The following is a 21,736-nucleotide window of genomic DNA, read 5'->3' on the forward strand; positions in this document are numbered from 1 at the left end:
CAGTTCCAGTGGCCAGAAGATGAAGTAAATGATGCAGAGAAGTCCTGGTGGACTCTTGCATGTCAAATCTGAGGACCCACCGAAGAGGGAGACCCTAAATAGCCCTAAAACGGGGTTTGGTTACCTGCAAAGTGACCATCTATCAGGAGGGGGCTGTGTTGTCGCATACCTGACCTGGCCACTCAGATGCTCCCAGGGGCCTCTGCCCATCTTGGATTCAAGGTGGCAGAATCAAGTGCCCACCTGAAGGAGTTCTGGGCACCACCCCTGAGGTGGAGATGGACAGGGGAGTGATTACTCCCCTTACCTTTGTCCAGTTTCACACCAGAGCAGGGACTGAGGATCCCTGGACTGGTGCAAACCGGTTTATGCTAAGAGGGCACCAAATGTGCCCTTCAAAGCAAACCGGTGTCTTTGTGAGGCTACCCCTCCCAAGACTTGTAACACCTATTTCCAAGGGAGAGGGTGTTACCTCCCTCTCCCACAGGAAAGCCTTTGTTCTGCCTTCCTCAACCTGAGCTGGTTAAGCAGCAGGAGGGCAGAAACCTGTCGGAGCGGGCTGCCCAGAAAACCCCAGCAGACTGGTAGGAGCAATACTGGGGGTCCTCTAAGGCAGTGGTTCCCAACCTTTTGACTTCTGTGGATCCCCACTTTATAATTACTGGAACCCAGTGACCCCCACTGAACCATCAATGGAGTTCGGGGACCCCACACTAAGTCATTCCTGAAAGCCGGGGACCTAATCTGTTAATATTGATTAATTTTCTAAGCAGTGGAGGACCCCCTGAGGAGGCTTTGCGGAGCCCCAGGGGTCCCCGGACCACAGGTTGGGAACCACTGCTCTAAGGAGCCCCCAGAATGTATGGAATCATACAACCAATACTGGCAACAGTATTGGGGTATGATTCCGACATGTTTGATACCAAACATGCCCAGGTTCGGAGTTACCATTATGCAGCTGGACATAGGTAGGGACCTATGTCCAGTACACGGGTAACATGGCTTCCCTGCACTTATGAAGTCCAGTGTAATGGAATTGGAGTTCGTAGGGGCACCTCTGCTCATGCCGGGGTGATCTCACACACAGGGACCTGCACCCTGCCCTCTGGGTTGGAAGGGCCTACCATAGGGGTGACTTACAGTTACCTGGTGCAGAGAGTTGTGGTGAAAGGGTTCATGCACCTTTTAAAGCAGGCTGCAACGGCAGGCCTGTTAACACATTTTTGCATGGGTTCCTTTGGGTGACACAATACATGCTACAGCCCATGGGGAACCCCTGGTGTCCTGCTGCCCTACTTACCTAAGTACCATATACTAGGGACTTATAAGGGGGCACCAGTATGCCAATTGTGGAGTGTACAAAAGTCCTAGGCAACCAAATTTAGAAGGAGAGAGCACAATCACTGGGGTTCTGGTTAGCAGGGTCCCAGTGAAAACAGTCAAAGCACACTGACAGCAGGCAAAATGTGGGGGGTAACCATGCCAAAAAGAGGGTACTTTCCTACAACTATCCAAGAAAGCTAGGTTTGGAAAGAGAGCAAGAAAAGCAGCAGTTACGACAGCTGAATGGACCATGCCAACTCAAAGGTAAAACAGAGCAATAAGTGAGTACCTTAACAACAGTGTTGAGTAGCAAGTTAGCAGTCTATGAGCATCTTGTGGGGGTTGAAGAGCCAGGCATGTCCAGGAGCAGAAAGGCTTACCTTTGGCATGCCGCCAGCGGATCTACTGCACCGACGCGCAGCTGCGTCAGTTATGTAGTCTGCCATGAAGGAGCATGACCATATGAAAAAATGGCACACTAGCTAAAGCGTGTTGCCTTTGGGGCAAAAAAGAAATGAACCAACTAAAATTCAAAGTAGAGGCATTTCCTGTACCATGTGACAAGCTCCAATGCTGAAGGTACTACAAGGAAAATAACTTAAGGTAAACATACACAAAATGAACCATAAGATGATTAAAAGCAGCATCCGCTGCAAACCTGCCATTAAAGAAGAGAAGTAGCAGATAGCTAGCAGAGCCAGGAAGTAGGATGCAAGGAAAGAACGTATCAATAAGTAATGGGTGGACTCAGTCATTGAGCCTCCAGCATATTGAGCAAATTCTTGTTTGTACCAAAGAGTGTAACTAAGGATGCAAAGCACTTTCAATTTTTCAGCCTGCCATGGAGGAGGAACGGTGATGAGAAAGACGGGCACACTAACTGAAGTGCAGTAAGTATTGAACTCAATAAAAGAAAAAGGAGCTAAAATAACAAAGTTTCTTCAGAGGTGTGCAGAGGCTAACATAAATGATTAAAATAATACAAAGTCGCAGATGAGTTCAGAAGCTGCAGTAGTACAAATAAACAAAAGGATACTGGACAAGAGAGAGGAAAACTGTCAGACAGCAAAGTAGCAACCACAAACATGCAGCAGGGAAGCAAAGCAAATACTCAGAAAGTACTTCCTTATATTCCTGAATGCTTGGATCACAAAAACAGCAGGAGGATCCTTCTGTTCCCTGACCTCAGTCCGGAGTACCTGGAAATGTCTTTTCAGGAGCTTAGGTGTTGGTCCACTTCCGGCTCACTTGCCAGCAGCTAATGGCCCTTCACTCATGCTTACCATTCAACAGTAACGTCAATGAAAATCATTCAAAGATCACATTAATGCCAATCATCTTCTGCACAAGTACCCATCTGGGTTCAGTGCTTGCTGCAGAACTGAAACAGCTACCTCACAAATCCAGGACGGCACTCTCCTGGCCACAATTAAAGAGAGCCTCTGCCACCTGATGCTGAGCTCTATGAGCTGCCTTCAACTCTGCTAACCAACCTACCCTCATCCACACCCTGAAATCTCAAATAGGATTAACAGACAACATGCTCCCCTGGTTATCCTCCTATCTGTCCAGCCGATCACATGAACTCCTCTAGATCCCATTGTCTTCCCATTATCTAAGAAACACCCCAAGGATCTAGCTCTTTCTCTGTCATTTTCAACCTCTATATTGGAGCCCCTTGGAATTCTATTAACTGAGAGCATCCTCAGAATCCATCAAAACATCAACAATACACAATTCTATATAAAATTTCCCTACGCTTTAGACATCGTTCATGACAAACATTGTCTGCACATCATCCAGTCAAGAATGTCCAGCAAATGGCTGAAACTTAGCCCTACTAAAATCAAATTCTTCCTATGCATCAACCAGAATTAGCATCAACTAATCCAAAGCTGACTCAACAACAATGCACTGGATGGATTCAAAGCCTGACTTTCAACCAAAGCCAAGCCACTTGGACTCACACTTGACATCATTGTCCTTGTCAAACCAAGACCCCTTGGTTCCTACTAAAGGAAGTGAAGCCATTCCTCCCAGAAAATGATCTCACAACGGGTGCTTAATCTCTTGTTCTCTGACATTGCAATGCTCCATAGCGTTGCAAACTACACAACGCACTCCCTAAAGAGCATTCTACATGTTGCAGAAAGCCTACTCAAGGGCTTAAGGAAATTTGACTTTATCATCCCTACTCTGATGGAGGACCACTGGCTTCCCAGACCAACCACCCTGTGGAGGGTTCCCTGGGTGAGGAGAGAGAGAATGAAAAAGTTATTGTTCTATTCGGAAGACATAGACCGACTAACTAGGCCTTTGATAGATTCTTTTATTTTCGTAGTGCTCTCGGGATATATGAATAAAGTATTCGCGAACAAGTAGAAGAGAAAACAAATAATTTTTTAAAAACTAAACAGAAATGTTCTTTGTGTTAGGATTGTTGATCTTGTGATTCTCGGATCTTCTTCGTTTTGCATTTCTTTAATTGCCCCTCTTTTTGCTTTCTTCTCCTCCTGTCCCTTTCAGGGTTTTCCGTTGTGAGCGCTTTCCCCGAAGAAAACCTCGTCACTTGGAGGATTGTGGTATATGGAGATGTAACCGGGTGGGGGAAAATAAAAGAAATAAAATAAAGGTAAGTGGATTTTGTTTTAAATTAAGTAATCTTTTGGGTTAATTATGGTGCCCGAGAAGAAAATGAGCGGGCCGGAGGAGAATAGAAGGAGGATAGTACCGAAACCAAAGGAACGTCCCGGGTGACAGGGAGGAAAGTGCATGTATGATCGTTTTGGACACCTCGGTGAAAGGTAATTCCTTAAAACATAGTATCCGATCTTATCCTTGTTTTCCCGTTCGTCCCCTTTTCCTGGCTATTCCCTTGTGTCGCCTCCACCCCCTCCTGCCTGCCCCTTGTCCCCTCTTCTGCCTCCCCACTTCCACAACAAGCTGCCAGTGTTGGTGATGTTTACACGCATCTGAGTGAGCCACGTCCCACCAGGGACGTGGCGGGAATCTTCAGTTTGTCTCCCTGGCGGTGTTTGATCTTCGCTCTTCTCCGCTCCTTGACGCACCACTGGCCACACGCCCTCCTTGTAGCTCTCCTTGGCCCGCGAGTCGTCCTCTTCGTGGACCGATCAGCGTTCTTCCACTTCTTCGTTCCCCACGCCGTCCCTCTCTGTCATTTCTTCCTCTTCTCTCCTCTTGTTGCGTCTTCCCGTTCTGTTTGTATCCGCCGTCAGACGGATATCTGGGTTGACGTTTTGGGCGTCAACCCCCTCTAAGGTACCCCCGGGGTATGAATACAGCGGCCCGTGGTATCCTTGGGAGACAGGGATATCGTGACCCTGTCACACACACCTCCTTCAAAGGCAGCTTCTTCATCTATAATGCCACGGGATGGGCATCAGGCCTATTTGACTGACAAGCTCACCATCACTGATGCATCTCTGCACACCTGCATACAGGACAGCACACTGAAGAATAAAAAGTGCAAGGAAGAAAAACACTAGGCATTTACCATCTATTTACCAAGAATCTGCATCTATTAGATCTACCTTTATGCTTCTTTAATATAGGAAAGAGCTGAAGATGCATTCTTAAAAACAAAGATACATTGTGATGCAGGAAATACTCCACCCCCTTCTCAAGAACCCAATGCCCCACCATCTAGAATCACTTTGTGGTTGAATACTGTCTTTGGCCTTATGTACAGCTCCAATGCCTTTTGGCTAGGATCTAGCTATTAAAATATCAGAACCACGCATACATGAAATGCTGGTGGAGCTGTCATAAAGCACTATAATCGGTTAATCACTTTCTCTCCCTATTCCAATGCCCTCTCCACTTCAGTTTCTGATTCAACTGGTGTCATTGAAACGACAATGTGCAATTATGAAAACAAGTGTTGATGCAATTGGCTATATCAGATAAATACCTGGGGACTGATTTAGATCTTGGTGGAGGGTTTACTCCGTTGCAACGGTAATAGATATCCTGGCTGCAGATATCTAAATAGCATTGTTTTCCATGATATTCAGATTTCAGTGGATGGGATATCTGTCACCGCTGCAACGGAGTAACCCTCCACCAAGACCAAAATCAGGCGTATGCTGTATGAAAAGGTTTTGCAGTTGCGAAGCCAAAGGCACATCCCAAACCAGAAATGCCTTTCAGACTCACAATATACAATATGTAACTCACTATGATTTAGAAGAGGAGTGAGCATGAAATGGGATCCTCCAACCCTGCTTCTACATCGCAGTACAGTGCATCAATGGCATGCAACACCAATTGGTGTTGAAAACCAGTGGGTGAACACTGATACCCAAAAATGGGGGCTCTCCATTCACAAAGGGGAAGCTGCCCATAAGGAATTAAGGGGGGAAGCACTTACTGCTCCAATGAGTGGCAAACAGTCCTATCCCTGGTGTACCCCATAACATGAAATGCAGTCCATAAAAGCTTGGTTCATGGAGCTTGTATAGGAACTCTCTGTCCGCTCCAGATGAGATGCATGTTTTTTCAAACCTTTATTTATGGTTCAGAGTCATAATAACATGTCCTTTTTGCAGCACTCCCAGTAACCTATATCACCCTCTTACCGATGCGTTACAGTACAGTAACATACACCCCGAAAACATGCACATAATAGAGAAATGTACTCATAGCGAGACGGAGCCAGTGAAGTTCAATGACAGTGAAGGAAAATTGTTTTTTTTTATTGTCTAAGGGATTCTTCATTACGGGTACATTCACGTGGGGTTAGCCCTTACGGCTTTATATGGGTACATTTTTTTTAATTTTTTTATTCTGGGCCTGAGGTCTGTGCCTCTTTACCTACTTGCTTTTCATTTTATTCCTTTCAATATTTTAGCAAAGCTTCATTTTAGGGGAGATATTTTATTATTTTTATCAGTTGCCCTTCCACACAGAATTAGTTATTATTTGCATGACATTTCATCTTGTGCTCGGCCCAATGTTGTACATGATTATTTACTGAGTACTGCTGGTCCAAAAAGTACATTATCTACCTTACATAAAAAAGACATATTATCATGTCAGGGCACTTCTTAGAACAGCATGTTTTATAATAAAACAACGCGCTGCCCAAACTAAGTCAGAGAGGACATTCCAGTCAGCCAGCCATCTTATACTGTACCATGTCGTTGCAGTTCTGCTGAACTCAGCGTTTTCTCTCTATTCACTTAGGAGGACTGCCAGCAAACCAACAGACCTCCTTTCAACCTGTTGCTCAGGTATGGGGATTGGGTTTCCTTACAGAGACTAGATGGACAGATTATGGTTAACACTGCTATTGCTCACATGTAGATATTTAGTAGCGCAGATAGGGATTTTAGATTCAATGTTGTGACAGAATGTTGGGACTTTTTATCTGTTTCACTTTTCTGGTCACTGTAATAATAGTGTTGTGCTTTACTGTCCTAATAATCACAAATTATGCCTTTTTACATAGAACACAGTTGCTTCAATAAAACGTGTTGAACCAAATCCTGCTTCTGTTTGTCTCGTTCATGTATGAGACTTGTGTAACTGAGAGAAAAGGGTAAGATCTGTTCCACCACAACATCCCTGAGAAGTCCTAGTGTGTCATGGGTCAGGCAGCTACAAATCACCTTTACTTCTGGGTTTGATGAAGTTCTGCTAGCTAGCTGAAAGGGTTAGGCCAACAGCTATCTGACGATTTGGGATAAGACTCAGTCCCTCATATGTGGTGGTGATGCCGCCCGAAACCAGCAGTTTCACCCCATGAAGAGAGTCCTATGACACTTCCTATGACAAAATGGATGCTTCTTTCTCAAAGGTAGTGCTCAATTCAGCCTCAGTTATTCTCTGGCTAGCAAATTGCTGTGTCTAAATAAAAAAGAAAGTGTTTTGTGAGGGAATGAGGATCCTGCTGTTTTCTGACCTCTGCTTGGAGTCACTGGGAAGGTGGAAACATCTTCAATGGTTGGGCAGGGAATTGCTTTCTTTTGACCGTGACCTCTTACGGAGGTACATTCTGTGTTTTGTAAGGTGAGGCTGTAGTTAACTGGATGAGAACATAAAAGATTGTAAGGAAAGGGAGGGTGGTGATGTCCTTAGGGTAGGGTGGTATATTATTGCACGTATGAACAGGGAAAAAATTACTTACCATGCTTTGGTTCATTCTTCCAGACCTATCTGGTATTGAAGAGCACATCACCTAACTTCCATTATTACTGTCCCATTATACAAGTACATTTTTGAAGATTTAGGCATCGTCTATATAATCAGACATTAGTATTATGCACCTTTGGCAGGCGCGCCACGCCCAGAGCACTGCTAGCATGGCGTGCGAGATGCAGCAGCTCTGTGTTGGGCCTACCTTCAGTATTTTTCCTGGCCGGATTGTTGGACGGGAGAGTGTGAGCCTGTAGGGGACACAAAGATAGTCTAGAGTGCACAATATGATCTGCGTTTCCTCTGCGTCCTGGGCAGGTGGCGCCACCTTGAACTATTAAATAGCCCAAACCAAGATGGCGCCTCCCTCATTATATCCTATAAGGAATTCCAAATCCAAGATGACAGATATTGTTTTCCTATGGTTTGCTTTCTGTTCCTGGTCATTTAACAGTATATAAGGCTGCCACACCTTGTCTGAAGTGTGTTGCAAACGTCCCTGTTGTGTACCGACTCCAAGTTAGTTCTTTGTCTTTACTAGCCTTCCAACCTTTTCTCTATTTTTCCAGGTTGGTCCACTCCGTTGTTTCCAGTACATCTGGATTTTCAATGTGAAGGTTTTTGTGCCTTTGGCTTTTTCTCCTCCAGAAGTGGTTCTTTTTGCAGGGCGTCTGCTATCTTGGAATCTGCTCCCTGTTGGCAGGATGGCTTCACCCTTTCTTCAACACCAAGGTTTCCAGGATCTGGAATCAACCACCATGACCAACGATTGACAATCTCTTGCCCCTAAAGAACATACCCATAGAAACACTCTATTTGGAGCCATAATGATAACTGCCTGACACTCTATGGGGAATAAGATGTCTTTCTGTATGTGCGATGTTTGTGGTCAAGATGAGTTGTTGATAATGGTTCTTTTCTTTACGACTGTCAATAAAAATATATTGGTTAAAAAAAATGTGTGCTCGGGCCTAGCAAAGAAGACATTTGCAGTCCTTGGCAGGGAGAAAATGGACATCTGCAAGGTGGTCCCAGAACTAGTACAAATGCTGCCTTTACATAACTGTAAATACTATATTTGTAGCATGGTCTGATGGATCACATAGATGCAAAAACAGGAAGGCTTCTATGTATTCAATATAAACAAGAAGGCTCCCTCAGCAGTCTCCATGAAAACCCTGTCATCCAGTGAGAGAAAGTCTTGAACTCCCTGTTTGAAAAGATGGATTTTGAGCACTGCAAAAGAAACCCGAAGCAGAGGGCCTCCCAAAGGGAAAATAATGATCATGAACTTCAGATTCTTCTTGATGCATTTCCTTATAGGTGTTGGATGTATGTACCCTGGATGGACAGAGAGACTACACAGAGTCTTGATGGTCCAGAACTGTAGGATCTTGGTCAGGTTCACTATCCTGAACTTCTGTTCATGCAAAAATGTGTTCCATAAAACTTTAAGCATAATATTGGACAAAACAACCTGGTACAGACAGATGGGTGTACAAGTCTGCTGAGCAGATGCACACGAAGCAGTTGGAAACAGACTGGAGTTTGAAAACACCAGTGTGCTCATAAAGAGAAGCTACAGAGACACCATGGTCTCTGGCAGGTGTGTTTGCACTCGAAAATATCTGCAGAAGCACTCAAATCTGCTGAGGGCAAGGTAACCTCTGGTTTAGGAACAGGAGACTTTTATTGTTTCCTGTCATAAATAAATCAAACCAAACAAGTTTTTGAAAGAAATCTTGAAGTGAGGTGAGTATGTCCCAACTTCACATGGCTTTATCATCCAGGAAAATGCCCAGAGGAAGGGAACTCTGAAAGGCTGCAACATAAGGGGAAAGTGATTCTAGAAGCACACAACTCTCTGTGGAAATATTTGTCGCAGCTGCCATGTGCTGCTGATGATGAATGCAGCAGGTTTTCACTGAAAACGATTGGTCCAAGTGTGGCTATCAATTTCTAGGATGATAGAAATATCTAGACACATCTGAATTTATTAAAGATCTAATGACAGAGAAGACAATCATTAGATTATAGCAATTCAATGTGGGTGACAGAGAAAAGAACCTTTAGTGCCGAGACCTTGAGATAGACTGCACAATCTATAGTACTCTTTGCAAACATCCAAAGTAAAAACAACTTCAGTGAGAATGCTTATTCTGAAATTTGTAAATAGAAATTCCCAAGAAAAGCACGCGATTACAGTACATAGCACCTATTTTGAAAGGAGATAAATGATTACCCTTTTCCTCCTGAGGGGTGACACCAGCAGGGGCCTCCATTTCATTTTTATCCGTATCCACTAGATCACTTTCTTGGTCCTTTGGCGTGTGCTCTGATACATCTGCAAAGAGTAGTAAACGATTATTGACTGAGCACACACAGAAACCAGCAAAGGATTATGACTGTAGTAGTAGTAGCTGTAGTAGTAGTATCAATTTATTGTACAGTTAGTTAAAACCACAACAAAAGTGCATCTCACTAGGGCAGATTCAAGCCAAACAAATTAAAACAAGATATGAGTATCTATTGTAAACACATTAAAATGAACTGCTGAGTTCCTGGGGGACTTAGTTGAGACCATAAAAAAGACAAAAGTACAAGGCAAGCAATCATTATTAGTCACATAGCAGGAGAAGTAGTCATTATTAGTCGAATGCCCAACAGCAAAACATGAGAAGGTACAAAGTGCAGAAGTGTCATAGGGCTACGCCTACTTATTAGCATCGACTTCAAACATTTTTTCAGAAAAATGATCCTAACGTTTGCAGGCAGCAGATTAAGAAAAGAGTGCAAGGAAAAGTGCAAACTGCAGATGCAACATAAAGCTGTGGCAGGGTTGTTCTAGTTGACCAGAGCAGAGATAAAAAGTGCAGAGGCAGCAAAAGATTGTCCCAAGGTTGCATTAGGTGTTAGTCTCAATTGATCCGCAAACCGTTCATTTTAGAGACCAAAGCAGATATGGAAAGAGCAAAGGATTGTCCCAAGGTTACTTCAGATGTTGACTAGTGGCTGTGCAAAGAGGTTCACTTTAGGGACCAGAGAAAGTGGAGAGTGCAAGTTACAGAGGCATCAATATCGCAGGGACACACCAGATGTTTAGCAGCAGCTATGCAGAGAAGTGAGCAATTTTAAGGACCAAGTTCTGAATCTAGGATGGTGTTTACGGAACCCAATTTTGCTTCAGCCGTCTGGAGGAATTTGAGTGTTTTGACATTTAATGTGTCATTCTCCAGGTTCAGGCTGGTGATTACAGCCTGACAGAAGGTTCAAACTCCATTCAAACAAAGTCTCTGCCAAGTAAGTCTTTTCTTAACTGTAGCAAGGAAGGGCAGATGCATAGAGTGTGAATGATGGTTTCCTCTCTCAAGCAGCAGAGAAGCATTACATCTGGAGTGGCAGTGTTCTGCCATGCCAGAAGGTGACCGCAGGTTTTACTCCCCCCCCAATTTCAGGGCCACAAACCTGGCTTTTAGCCACAGAATACCTTCTGCAGGTGATGTATTTCTGCTGATTCCAAGGGGAATACGAGTTGATTACTATCCAGGCTTGCAAGAGCTTACTCAGTGCTGCCATATCTTCCAGTCTAGGCAGTTTTTTTGCGTTGATTGCTCTGAGCTTTTTAAATGCCAACTGTGGGATGTTTTTCCCCATGTCTCTGTGAGTGAAAGTTTGTTTAAGTTGTCTTGGAGAGAGCGTTTACATATGGATCCGAAGCTAAGTCCAGCCAGAATAAGTCATTCATGGTATCTTGCGGGGCAAGTCTGAGCCTATGGCAAAAAATTAAGAATGACTGCTTCTGACCGAGGTCGGTTTTAAGATGTTAAACTCGAGTCTTATTTGTGCCGACGAAGAGCAACTTTATAGGTTCAAGTGATTTCACTCCCTTAAGTCAGTGCGAGGGAAACCTTTGCTTTCATCACCTGAGGTAAGGGGTCTAGACTTGGTCCCTGAAGTTTTTAGGCAAGAGCCAAGCGTGAGGCGAGCATGAGGCTGGTACCTTTATTTTTCAGGGAAAGCAGATGAGATTTAAAAGTGCCTTCACTGTCCAGAATACGCAGATATCTGTACTCTGCACTGTGCAGAAGCCTTTTCCTATGAGGTGCCACCTGCCAAAACCTGCTGTTTTCTTTCCAAAGGTGACTGTCATGGCTTTTGTATGGTTTATTTCAAGACTGTTCCTGATAGTATATGTGTACAAGGTGGAAAGTTGAAGCTGAAGGCCACATTTAGTTTGGCTTAGCAATGCAAGGTCATCCGCTTAGAGGAGGTGTGTCATGCATTGACCTCGCAATTAATGACTGTTCACAAACAGAAGCTGGGCAAGGATTAAGGACTGTGTACAAAAAGAAGCTGGCAAAGGATTAATAACTGAGAAGAAAGAGAAGCCAGCAAACAATTCATGACTGTGCAATAAGAGAAGCCAGCAAAGGATTAATGACTGTGTACACAGAGAACCTGCCAAGCAGACAGAAAACATGATGTTAGAGTCTAGAACTTCAACAGCTTTACAAAAGAGGATAGAACAAAGCTGCTGTTTTTGTCTCAGTGGAAGAACTCATATGTTTTGCCCTGTCCATATGTGTGTGAAATGACACACACACTTCTTACATTTCTGGACTTTTCTCATACAGCTAACATCTTTCTATGTTTACTATTTTTTATAAGTGTTATGTAAAATTAGGTTACTGACCAGCAGCAAATGACCGTTTATGTTCACACGCTTGGCCGTTTATCGCACAGTGAGCCGACAATCTCACTGTCAGCTTGAAAGACATCTACTGTACTTCCACGTTACCATCAGTCCTTCCACTTTGTTTTAGCTCAATGGAAAGACTTCAAGTCACAGCTTCAGACCAATCTTCAAGAAACATTCCAAATGACATAACACATTTCTAAATAGAGAGGAGTGAGGAGTTTCTAACCTAGTTTCCAAGAATATTTACGTCAGATGAAATCCTAAACTCAGATAGCAGTGTATAAAAGAGATGAATAATGCAGTGTTGTGAATAGAATTGAAAAACAATCTTGACTATGCATTAAAAATTCTGAAATTGTGTTAGAAATAGATTTGCTTAAAAGAAACTGAATAAGGCATACGACAAGAAGAATCCTCATTCTGGCTACTGCAAACTAATCAATTTACCAAACAGCTAAAGAAGAATGAAAGGTTCTCTGGAATATGTATTAGTCACACCTAGGCATACTACTCAAAATACACCACTTTATACATGAAAAATAAAGCGAAAGGAGACAGCGGGTCTGATTTAGAGTTTGGAAAAAAGTTAGTCTGTCAGATATTCTATCAACCTTATTACAGGTGCCACAGGGCATAATGAACGTGTTACAAGGCAGATCGGATATCTGTCATGTTTGCAACAGTGTGTCCCAGCAGCAAAACTCTAAATCAGGTCCATAATGTGACATTCAGGCAATGTATACTGAAGGAATGAAAAGAGTAATAGGCCTGATAAGGGTAAATCACCAAACTGCTGGCATGCCAGAGACACTGCATCTGCTACATTACCTGCAAGCCTCCCACCAAATCTAGGGTTTGCCAGTGGCACAGCTGCAATTTGTCTCTTTAAGTGTTTCCAACTACATGGTGGGAGCACTTTCCATGAATTTGCACAATGTTAAAGGGCAGGCCTTCCAATGGCAATGAGTGCCATAAGTTGCCTCTCAGTGAAGGTCTTTCTAATGGTTGCTACACCATGGAAACACAACAGTGCGCCACCTCTAATTGAGACGGTGGAAGTGAGAGGCTGGTGTTCTAGGCATCTACCAATGTTTGGCAGACTTGCTGTTACCAACAATACTTTGTTTGGTGTTCCCCATTACGTGGTCAAATCTTGCACTATGTCTAGATGGGACTCATTGATGCTTTTTTGATAGATTCTTACTCCGAACGTTTACCTGCTTGTTCGCTGTATTTATTGGACCATGGTTTGACAGCCCAACGTTGCAACACAGAAACTAGGACAATTTCTAACTTCCCTCGTGAGTGTAAAGGCTCTCACACTCTGCTCTTGAGATTGTAATGAACTCTACTGATACTGTCAGACCGTCTTAATATTGATCTCCTTGAAAGATCTGGAAACTTGGTTGGGGAGCAAAGCACTTCAAATTCCAACACATTTATGTGGTAAACGTCTTCGACTGGTTACTAGAAGGCATATGTTCTTTGCCTATATTCCCAACCCTTAGAGGTAGGCATCCATCATCACTGTCTCTTGTTGAGGTAGGCATTCATTACCACTGTCTATTGTTGAGGAAAGGTTGCACAGGGCAGCATAACGTAAGAATCTCTGTAAAGCCCTGTTGAAGTATGATGTTCCAAAGGTTTTGAGAAAGGACAATCCAAACAGATTAAAGTTGTTTTGTTATAAGGTTTAATATGATCCTTTTCCAAAAGAAGTAACTCCATCCACACCTGCAGATTGCTACCTCTCAATCCAACTGTCATTATGGAACCCCATAACATTCCAGCCTACTACAACGGAGAGGTAGAGCAGGGTGAGGTAGAACATACCATGTGAACACACAATTAAAACAACAAAGTAGAAATATGAAAAATACCTTATATCAGCAACACAACACAAGAATAAATAGCATATTACAAGGAAGCTGGAAACATTTAAATATATAACAATACCACACCTGTTTTTCTCTTCTTTTTGAAATGTCTGGCACCTCTTCAAAACTGGAAACAACCTTAAGAAATTGTACCTGTGGGCCCATTGATGTTTTCCCAATTAGAGAGAAAACCACAACTGATAAAACAGATCTACTGTGGCCGATAGTTCTTAAATGCTACCAGCTTCAGGAGATGCTTCCTTCCCCAATTTATCAAACATAGACAGATGTGGAACCTCTAATGCCATAACGGATTTACTGCCACTCCTGGTACCTGCAGTAGACTTGTAGTCAAATGAGGCACCTTGAATTGAAAGTGCTGTGTGCCAAAGAAAAAATGCAGAAAATGTATTTGCGCAATCAGAATCTGGAATCTAATGTTCCTTGTAGTACCATAATTTGAAGTTAGGGGTTGCTGCTTGTAAAATAACTAATTTTAATTTTTCATTTTGAAGAAAGCTATTAGTTGCCTTCAATCTAGGATGGCTCATTTTCACTTTTACGACTATTTTTGTCAGTCACTAAACTGCACTTCCGTGTTCTTGCAGCAGAACGTCCTCTTACTAGAAATCATTTAGAGCAGTGGTTCCCAACCTGTGGGCCGGGGACCCCTGGGGGTCCGCAAAGCCTCCTCATGGGGTCTGCGGCTGCTTAAAACATTTAATAATATTAGGTCCCAGCTATCAGTAATGACTCCTCGGGGTCCCCGTGTTCCAATAATGATTCAGTGGGGGTCCCCGGGCTCCAGTATTGATAAAATGGGGGTCCACAGAAGTGAAAAGGTTGGGAACCACTGATTTAGAGGCACGGCCTGCACCTCATTCTGCATCAAAGTGAGCTATCATTCTGATATGTGGTCCTTGAAGAGAAAAATACACAGTGGTTTATTTTTTTTATAAACTATTTTTATTGAATTTTTAGCCACAACACATTTGGCAGAAGTAGGCATTGAACATTTGACACACAGATATCTCATTACGTATACAGAATATGCAACTGCATAAACCACTAATTCTCGACCGATACTGCAGTTACTATAAGCTCATTCGCAGTCCCACATACAATACAGTCACTAACCCAACTGTCCCAAGCATTTGCCACAGACTCGTTCAAGTTTATGAGGGCACTCTCTGGCCTCATAGACCACTTCTTCCTGCCGTACACACCTGTCCACCCCATGCTGCCATTCCAACAATGAGGGGGCGTGGAGGACATCCAGCGCACAGCTATACCTCGCTTACCTACCAGGAGGGCCATGCCTAGGAATGATCTTTCAGCTCTCGTGCCCCCAGAGCCCTCCATCACACCAAGTAGTATTAATAGGGGGAGAGCAGTACCACCCACCCCAAGACCTGTGTCATTCCTGTGTCACCCTGGTCCAATATAGCGTTACCACCGAGGCCCACACCATATGAAAGAAGTCTGCTGGCTCACACACACATCTGGGGCAGGACGGGTCAGGATGCAGGTCCACATTGTACATCCAGGTCAGGGTGAGGTAGGCAGTGCACAGGTAATATGTTTGGACTACTCATAGCCTTGAGGAAATAGTGAGCTCTTGTGGGGCAAACAGGACGGCTCGCAAGTCTTCTTCTTCCATAGGACCCAGCCACTCTTCCCATCGGATTTTAAGAGGTTCTAATATGTCAGGTGAGTTGATTATCAAGGTTCTGTATACTTGGGAGATGCCTCTGTTTCCTAGACCTCCCATGAAGAGGTTAGCCTTCAGGGGAATGAACTCTGGCAGTGGTTCTGATAATGGAACATTGGCCTGGAGAGCACGTTGCAGTTGTAGATGTTTATGGAATTGGCAATGTGTGAGAGGGTATATACTCTGAAAGTCTTGAAAGGAATAAACCAGCGTTCTAGACCACATGTCTCCCAATTGTGTGATGCCTACAAGGTCCCAATCCCTGAACCCCTGAAGAGACGCCATCTCCCCCATCCAGGTACCGTGCCAAAGAGGAGTCTGTTGTGTAAGCCTGTTACCCCACTGTAGGAGTCGAAGCACGGCCCTCCAGGCCAGAAAGACAATCCTACTTACCTGAGGTAAGGACTCGGAAATCGGGGACCCATAGAGCATGGCCTACAGGCACAGAAAGCCCAGTATGGATAATTCCAATCTATAGGCTGGGTCAGACCAGCCTCTGTTAAACCATTAGTTAATAACTAGAAGGGGGGAAGACAAATAGTAGAGATAAATGTTGGACATTCCCGATCCTCGGTCATACAGCAATGCATGAATGCGATGTGAGGGAGTAACCCATGCCATAATAATGTCATTGCTGCTCTATCTAGTACTCCGAATCATGTTTGGGGCAAGTGAAGCATTAAGTTTTGGAAGGCGTACAGAAACCGTGGGAAAATCATCATCTTATTCACGGGGCGATACGCCCCATCACGTTTAAGGGAAGGAATTGCCATCGGACAAGTCTGTCTTGGCCTTCTGGACCAGTGGCTGAAGGTTTAGAGCCCATAGGAGCTCTGGATGCAGGGTGACCCAAATTCCCAGGTACTTAAAGCTGAGCCTTGCGGATGGGAATGTTCACCTGCCAGTAAATACAGTCTCTCGATGGGGCTAGAGGAAGCAGTACAGATTTAGCAAGGTTTAACAGGAGGCCCCGGGCTCTTCTCAAACCTTTGCAACAGGTGAAGGCAATGGGGGCCACTTCGGGCAGGGTCTGCGAGATTACAGGAGAAGATCATCTGCTTATACAAGTATACACTCCTCTTGGTCATTCCCCTACATCCGTCCCTTGAGTTGAGGATCTGCATGAATGAGTTGGGCCAATGGCTCAATTGCCAGCGCAAAAAGGAGTGGGGGCAGAGGGCATCCCTGCCTAGTTCCCCGGCTCATAGGAAAAGCTGAGAATAGAACCCCATTGATCTGAACACAAGACACTGGTTAGAAAACAACACATTCGCCATGCCACAAAATCTAGGTCCAAATCCTGCTGGAGTCTGCACCAGTTGGAGATATTGCCAGTCAACCATATCAAAAGCCTTTTTGAAATCAATAAAAAGCAATGCCAGATCATTAGGCAGACAGTGGCGGTGGGCCAGTGTCACATGAAGCCTGCGAAGACAATGTTTCATAGTATGAGACGGCATAAAGCCACATTGGCCCGGATTTATCAACTTAGCAAGGACAGCCTTAAGTCTGTTAGCTAGTATAGTCGCAAAACCTTTTACCTCTCCATTAAGAATTGATATTGGGCGATACTTCTTACAGGATGTAGAAGGAGGTTGTGTCTTGGGAATCACCACTACAGTGACTTACACAGTGATTTATAAGGGAAATGAAGACTGTAAACAGTTTCCAACAATTATTGACCTAAAGGGAATTTCTCTCAGACACATAGGGAACATTGTAAACTTCCATATCTGGGGTTGTCTTTGGAGGGAGAGTGCTAAAGGGAGTATTTATTTTTACTGGAGGCTAAGTGGCAGTAGTAGGGGTCGAGGTACCTATACCCCATCCTCAGTACAGTTGTTCATGCTGATTGTAGAAGAGGCTTGTATCAGGCTTCAAGGCAGGTCTCTGGTGGTGTATCACTGGAAGGTAAATGGCTTTCTCTGCCTCAATCATGAGTCAGCTTTGGTTTTCATCTTCATTTTCCATCAATGGTAAATGAACAGGAAAGGGAAATTCCTGCAAACTGTAAGTTTCTCGCTCTCTGTTGGACTTCAGGTTTTAAACCAAAAGGGTAGGAACGTACGTGTCATCAGATCATCAATCAACATGCAATTACTTGTGCAGTCAAGTTCCCAATATCTGTAGAGGCTTGAATTAGGTATCAAAAGATTGCTTGACGATCAAACAGAAAATACCACAGTTCTTTATCTGGCAACTAATTCAACACATTTTCACTTTCTGTTGCAGTGTCCCCTGTCCATCGTGCATTCTGCTGAGGATAGCTATATCTCTTGCTGCAAGTAAAGTTACTTCACCTTCAGTGCACATACGAGCCATTATATCCAGCTTACAGCTTACTCTCTACCAGCACCACCAGTGGAAAGAAGGCTTGGTTAGGAGCCTCATATTTTAGTTCTTGAAATATAGGCAACACAGACAGAGTATATCTGATTGAGCAGCCGTATTATGGTAGGCCTGACATTTTAAGTGCAGACTCCACTCTAGGGTGCTAAGAAGGAAGCAATCCTTGGCCCTGAATTGCTCTACCCAGTAGTCGTTGTATACACATCTAAAACATGGTAATGAAGGAAGATGATTTATTAATGACCTGCTCTTCTTCGTCAGTAAATGTGTCTCACACCTCCCCAGGGGTTTAGTACCTCTAATGTGATGTCAGCATCTGGCACTGAGCCCTGGAAACTCAGAGCACCCTCTGAGTCCTCACCTAACTGCCTTTAGTATCAACAGAGTAATGAAGCACCCAGTGGTTCTGGAGGGACCCCAGCACCAAAGGACAGCAATAGACAGGCAAATGGATGGTTCTGCAGGGACGTGCCTCAGAGGCCTGAGACTGCTTTCAAGAAGGCAGAGGCAGGGACACGGCCAGTATTATGCAACTTTTGAAGAGAAGGATCTGTCAAGGATCCAGCATTGGCCCTGGAAAGATTGTACTGTGAGGATGGTTTAAGGCCTGCAACAAACTCTGGGCGTCTTGCTCAAGCATTGCCCTTGTGCTCAAATATGAGCAGCAAGGAGATGCATGAACATGTGCAACATAAAATGGTGGGCGCAGTGTAAGCTCTGTCCTCATCTGCTATAACGCTAAATTTTAAATGCTGAGTTAAGGTCTTTTGGCTTACTTTGATGAGGGTTTCATAGGTGTGAAGCTCTTCCCTGCAGATTGCTGGTGCTCTGCTCAGTTTCTCTTGGCTGGAGATGGAGTATTGTAGACTGCAGCTCTTGTGAAGGTGAATATGTGAGAGGAAGGCTAGCCTGAGGAGAGGAGGATGACTTTGCAATCCCTTGGTTTACTTAAAGTTGTCTTCTTTTGAATGAAAGATGACTTGTATAGCGCACAATTACTCCAAGGGGTGTCTGGGCACTCTGCACACTGTTACATAGTGCTGTTAAGCCATCGATTCCTTCTTTAAAAGTCAAGTTTTCAGTTTTTTCCTAAACAGTGAAATTGCATCAATTGATTTTAACTCATGGGGGAGCTTGTTCCATGCAGAAGGCCCCAGAAAGGACAAAGACCTTCCCCCAGCTGTGGTGTGGCGAATATGAAGGATTTTGGCCAGAAGGGTGTAGGCTCATCACAGATTTCCCAGGGGAACAGACTAATTCTTACCCTGAGGTAGCCTGCACCTGTTTGATGGAGTACCTTGTGGACCAGAAAAAGGGGGTTATTCCAACTTTGGAGGAGGTGGTAATCTGTCCCAAATGTGACGGATTTACCACCAGCCGTATTACGAGTTCCATAGGATATAATGGACTCGTAATACGGCTGGTGGTATATCCGTCACTTTACCGTCACTTTTGGGACGGATTACCACTTCCTCCAAAGTTGGAATAACCCCCAAAGTGTTTTAAATAAAATGATCTTCATTATTAGTAGCCAGTGAAAAGCCTGCAAATGTGGGGACAAGTGCGCTCTCAGAGGACAGCCCACGAGAATGAAGGCCACTTAATTCTGGACCACCTGTAGTCTAATAATAAAGTGGTGGGGAAGACCCAGACATAGGGCATTTCCGTAGTCCAGTCACGAGGTTACAAATGCCTGTACAACCAGCTTCCTTGCTGAGAAAGAGAAGAAATGTAAAAAATACACAGCAGCCCAAAATATGTACCTACTACTGTTTTAATCTGTGGTTGAAAGGACAATCATCAAATTTGACCCCCAAATTCATCACTGTTCCTCCCTGTCTCCCTGGGGGACATTATCTAGCCAGAAGGTCTATCATGACTCCAGGGCGTTAAGATTGAAGAATCGTAATTCAGTCTTGTCATCGTTGCACTTAAGGATCTGATGGATTAGCCAGAGAACCCTGCTTCCCTGCTTCCCTGCTCCAAGAGAATAGCAGCTGAGTATCATCAGCGTAAGACATCACTTTTGCTCCCAAGCGTTTGGCCAGCTGAGCTTATGGGGTAAGATATATATTGAATTATGTAGGGCTCAAGGTTGAACTCAGTGGCACTCCCACTAACAGTTCACAGGGACTCTGAAGAGAAGGGAAGGATCCATACATCTTGTCCTCTGCCCTCCAAAACGGAGGCCAGCCAGTCCAGCGCTTGACCAACTATTATGATGGTTTGAAGATGCGCTAGGAGTTTGGCGTGGGTGACTGTATCAAAGGCAGCTGACATATCTAACATGATCAGCACTGCCTTTCCACCTGCGTATAAGGTGCCTCTGATGTCATCAGCAACCTACAGTAGTGCTGTCTGCATGCTGAATTTGGGTCTAAAGCCGGACTGACTGAAGTACTGAGAGAGCTGCTGATTTACATGTTTTTTCCAGCACTTTAGACAGGGCCAGTAGTAATGAAATAGGCCTGTAATTGGATTTCTTGCCCTGGCCTGATAAAGTTTTCTTGAGCAAGGGCATAATTTTAGCCTGCTTCCAGGAACGGAAGACTGTTGTTGTAGACAGCAATACGTTCAGAAGCTTATTAGCCAGTGGTTTATTTTGCTTGACCCTAGTGCTAAAAGGTTTGGAGGGCAGGGAACAGCAATAAATCCTGATTTGATACTACATATCACTGCAATTGACTCCTCCATATGCGTTTGAAACTAGGGGAGGGACGCTATAGTTGTGGTAGCTATGTTTGGTTACATAACATTTATCGCAGCTACTTCAGACTCAGAGCAGGAGGAAAAACTGGCTTAGATGAGCAAGATTTTATTATAGAAATAGTAAGCCAGCTGCTGCATCACTCAACTGAAGGCTGCTGAAGTCTCAGGGGAGATACATTTTTTAACAACCTTAAAAAGTCCACTGGATTTATTTCCTGCTCTCTCTATTCTATCTTCCAGGTGAGCCTTCTTGGCTATTTTGACTTCAGTATAATATTCTTTTAGAGCTACCATGTATAAAGCCTTGGCATTGGGGTTATAATGTCTCCACCATTGTCTCTGTTAGGTTTTGAATTATTTCTTTCCTTCCCTGAGACTATGTGTGTACCAGGGGCGGGACGCCTTAGTTCTGCACCGTGTATGATGTGTCACTGGCGTGAGCTCATAGGTAGTGTCATGAAACCAGCTATCCAGAAGACGAGCGGGCATCGTCTTCCACTATGCCTGAAAAAGAGGGAATGTTTCCTTCCAAGGACCATTTATATGCTTTTGTTATCTGTAAGGGCATATCGTCAGATTACTAACAATGGCAAGCAAATTAAAGCTCCTTTTCATTAATGCTTCTAGTCTTTTGACTATAATTCGAAGGAAAAGCAGTTCTACTTACTGCCTTAAGTTTCTAATTTGACAGTTAGCTTTAAATACAACGGTTAAAATATGCCCAATTTAAAATTAAGGTTGTGCTGCATACTTCTAATAAAAGGAAGCTAACTACTTCCTCTCCACCTGCTAAGTCTAAAATGAGGAGTCACAGGAAGAGTCAATAGCAAAAATTCTGGAAGCAGTTTAGGCAATTCATAATAACGCTGACACTATTTGCCCCAATATTAAACATATCCAAATGTTGCTCAA

At 43.9% G+C, this 21,736-nt stretch overlaps 1 protein-coding gene across 7 annotated transcripts in view; it reads right to left on the reverse strand.

The window, feature by feature from the left end:
* Nucleotides 1–21,736, reverse strand: part of NME9 (NME/NM23 family member 9) — a 466,976-nt gene that overhangs the window by 181,674 nt on the left and 263,566 nt on the right. For all 7 annotated transcript variants that reach the window (XM_069225744.1, XM_069225746.1, XM_069225745.1 and 4 more), the window contains one exon: nucleotides 9,722–9,823. In XM_069225744.1, the coding sequence (XP_069081845.1) occupies nucleotides 9,722–9,823 (102 nt within the window). The remainder of the gene's footprint in view (nucleotides 1–9,721; nucleotides 9,824–21,736) is intronic.

Source organism: Pleurodeles waltl, chromosome 3_1 (genome assembly GCF_031143425.1).
Source record: "Pleurodeles waltl isolate 20211129_DDA chromosome 3_1, aPleWal1.hap1.20221129, whole genome shotgun sequence".
In the NCBI taxonomy this organism is placed as follows: domain Eukaryota; kingdom Metazoa; phylum Chordata; class Amphibia; order Caudata; family Salamandridae; genus Pleurodeles; species Pleurodeles waltl.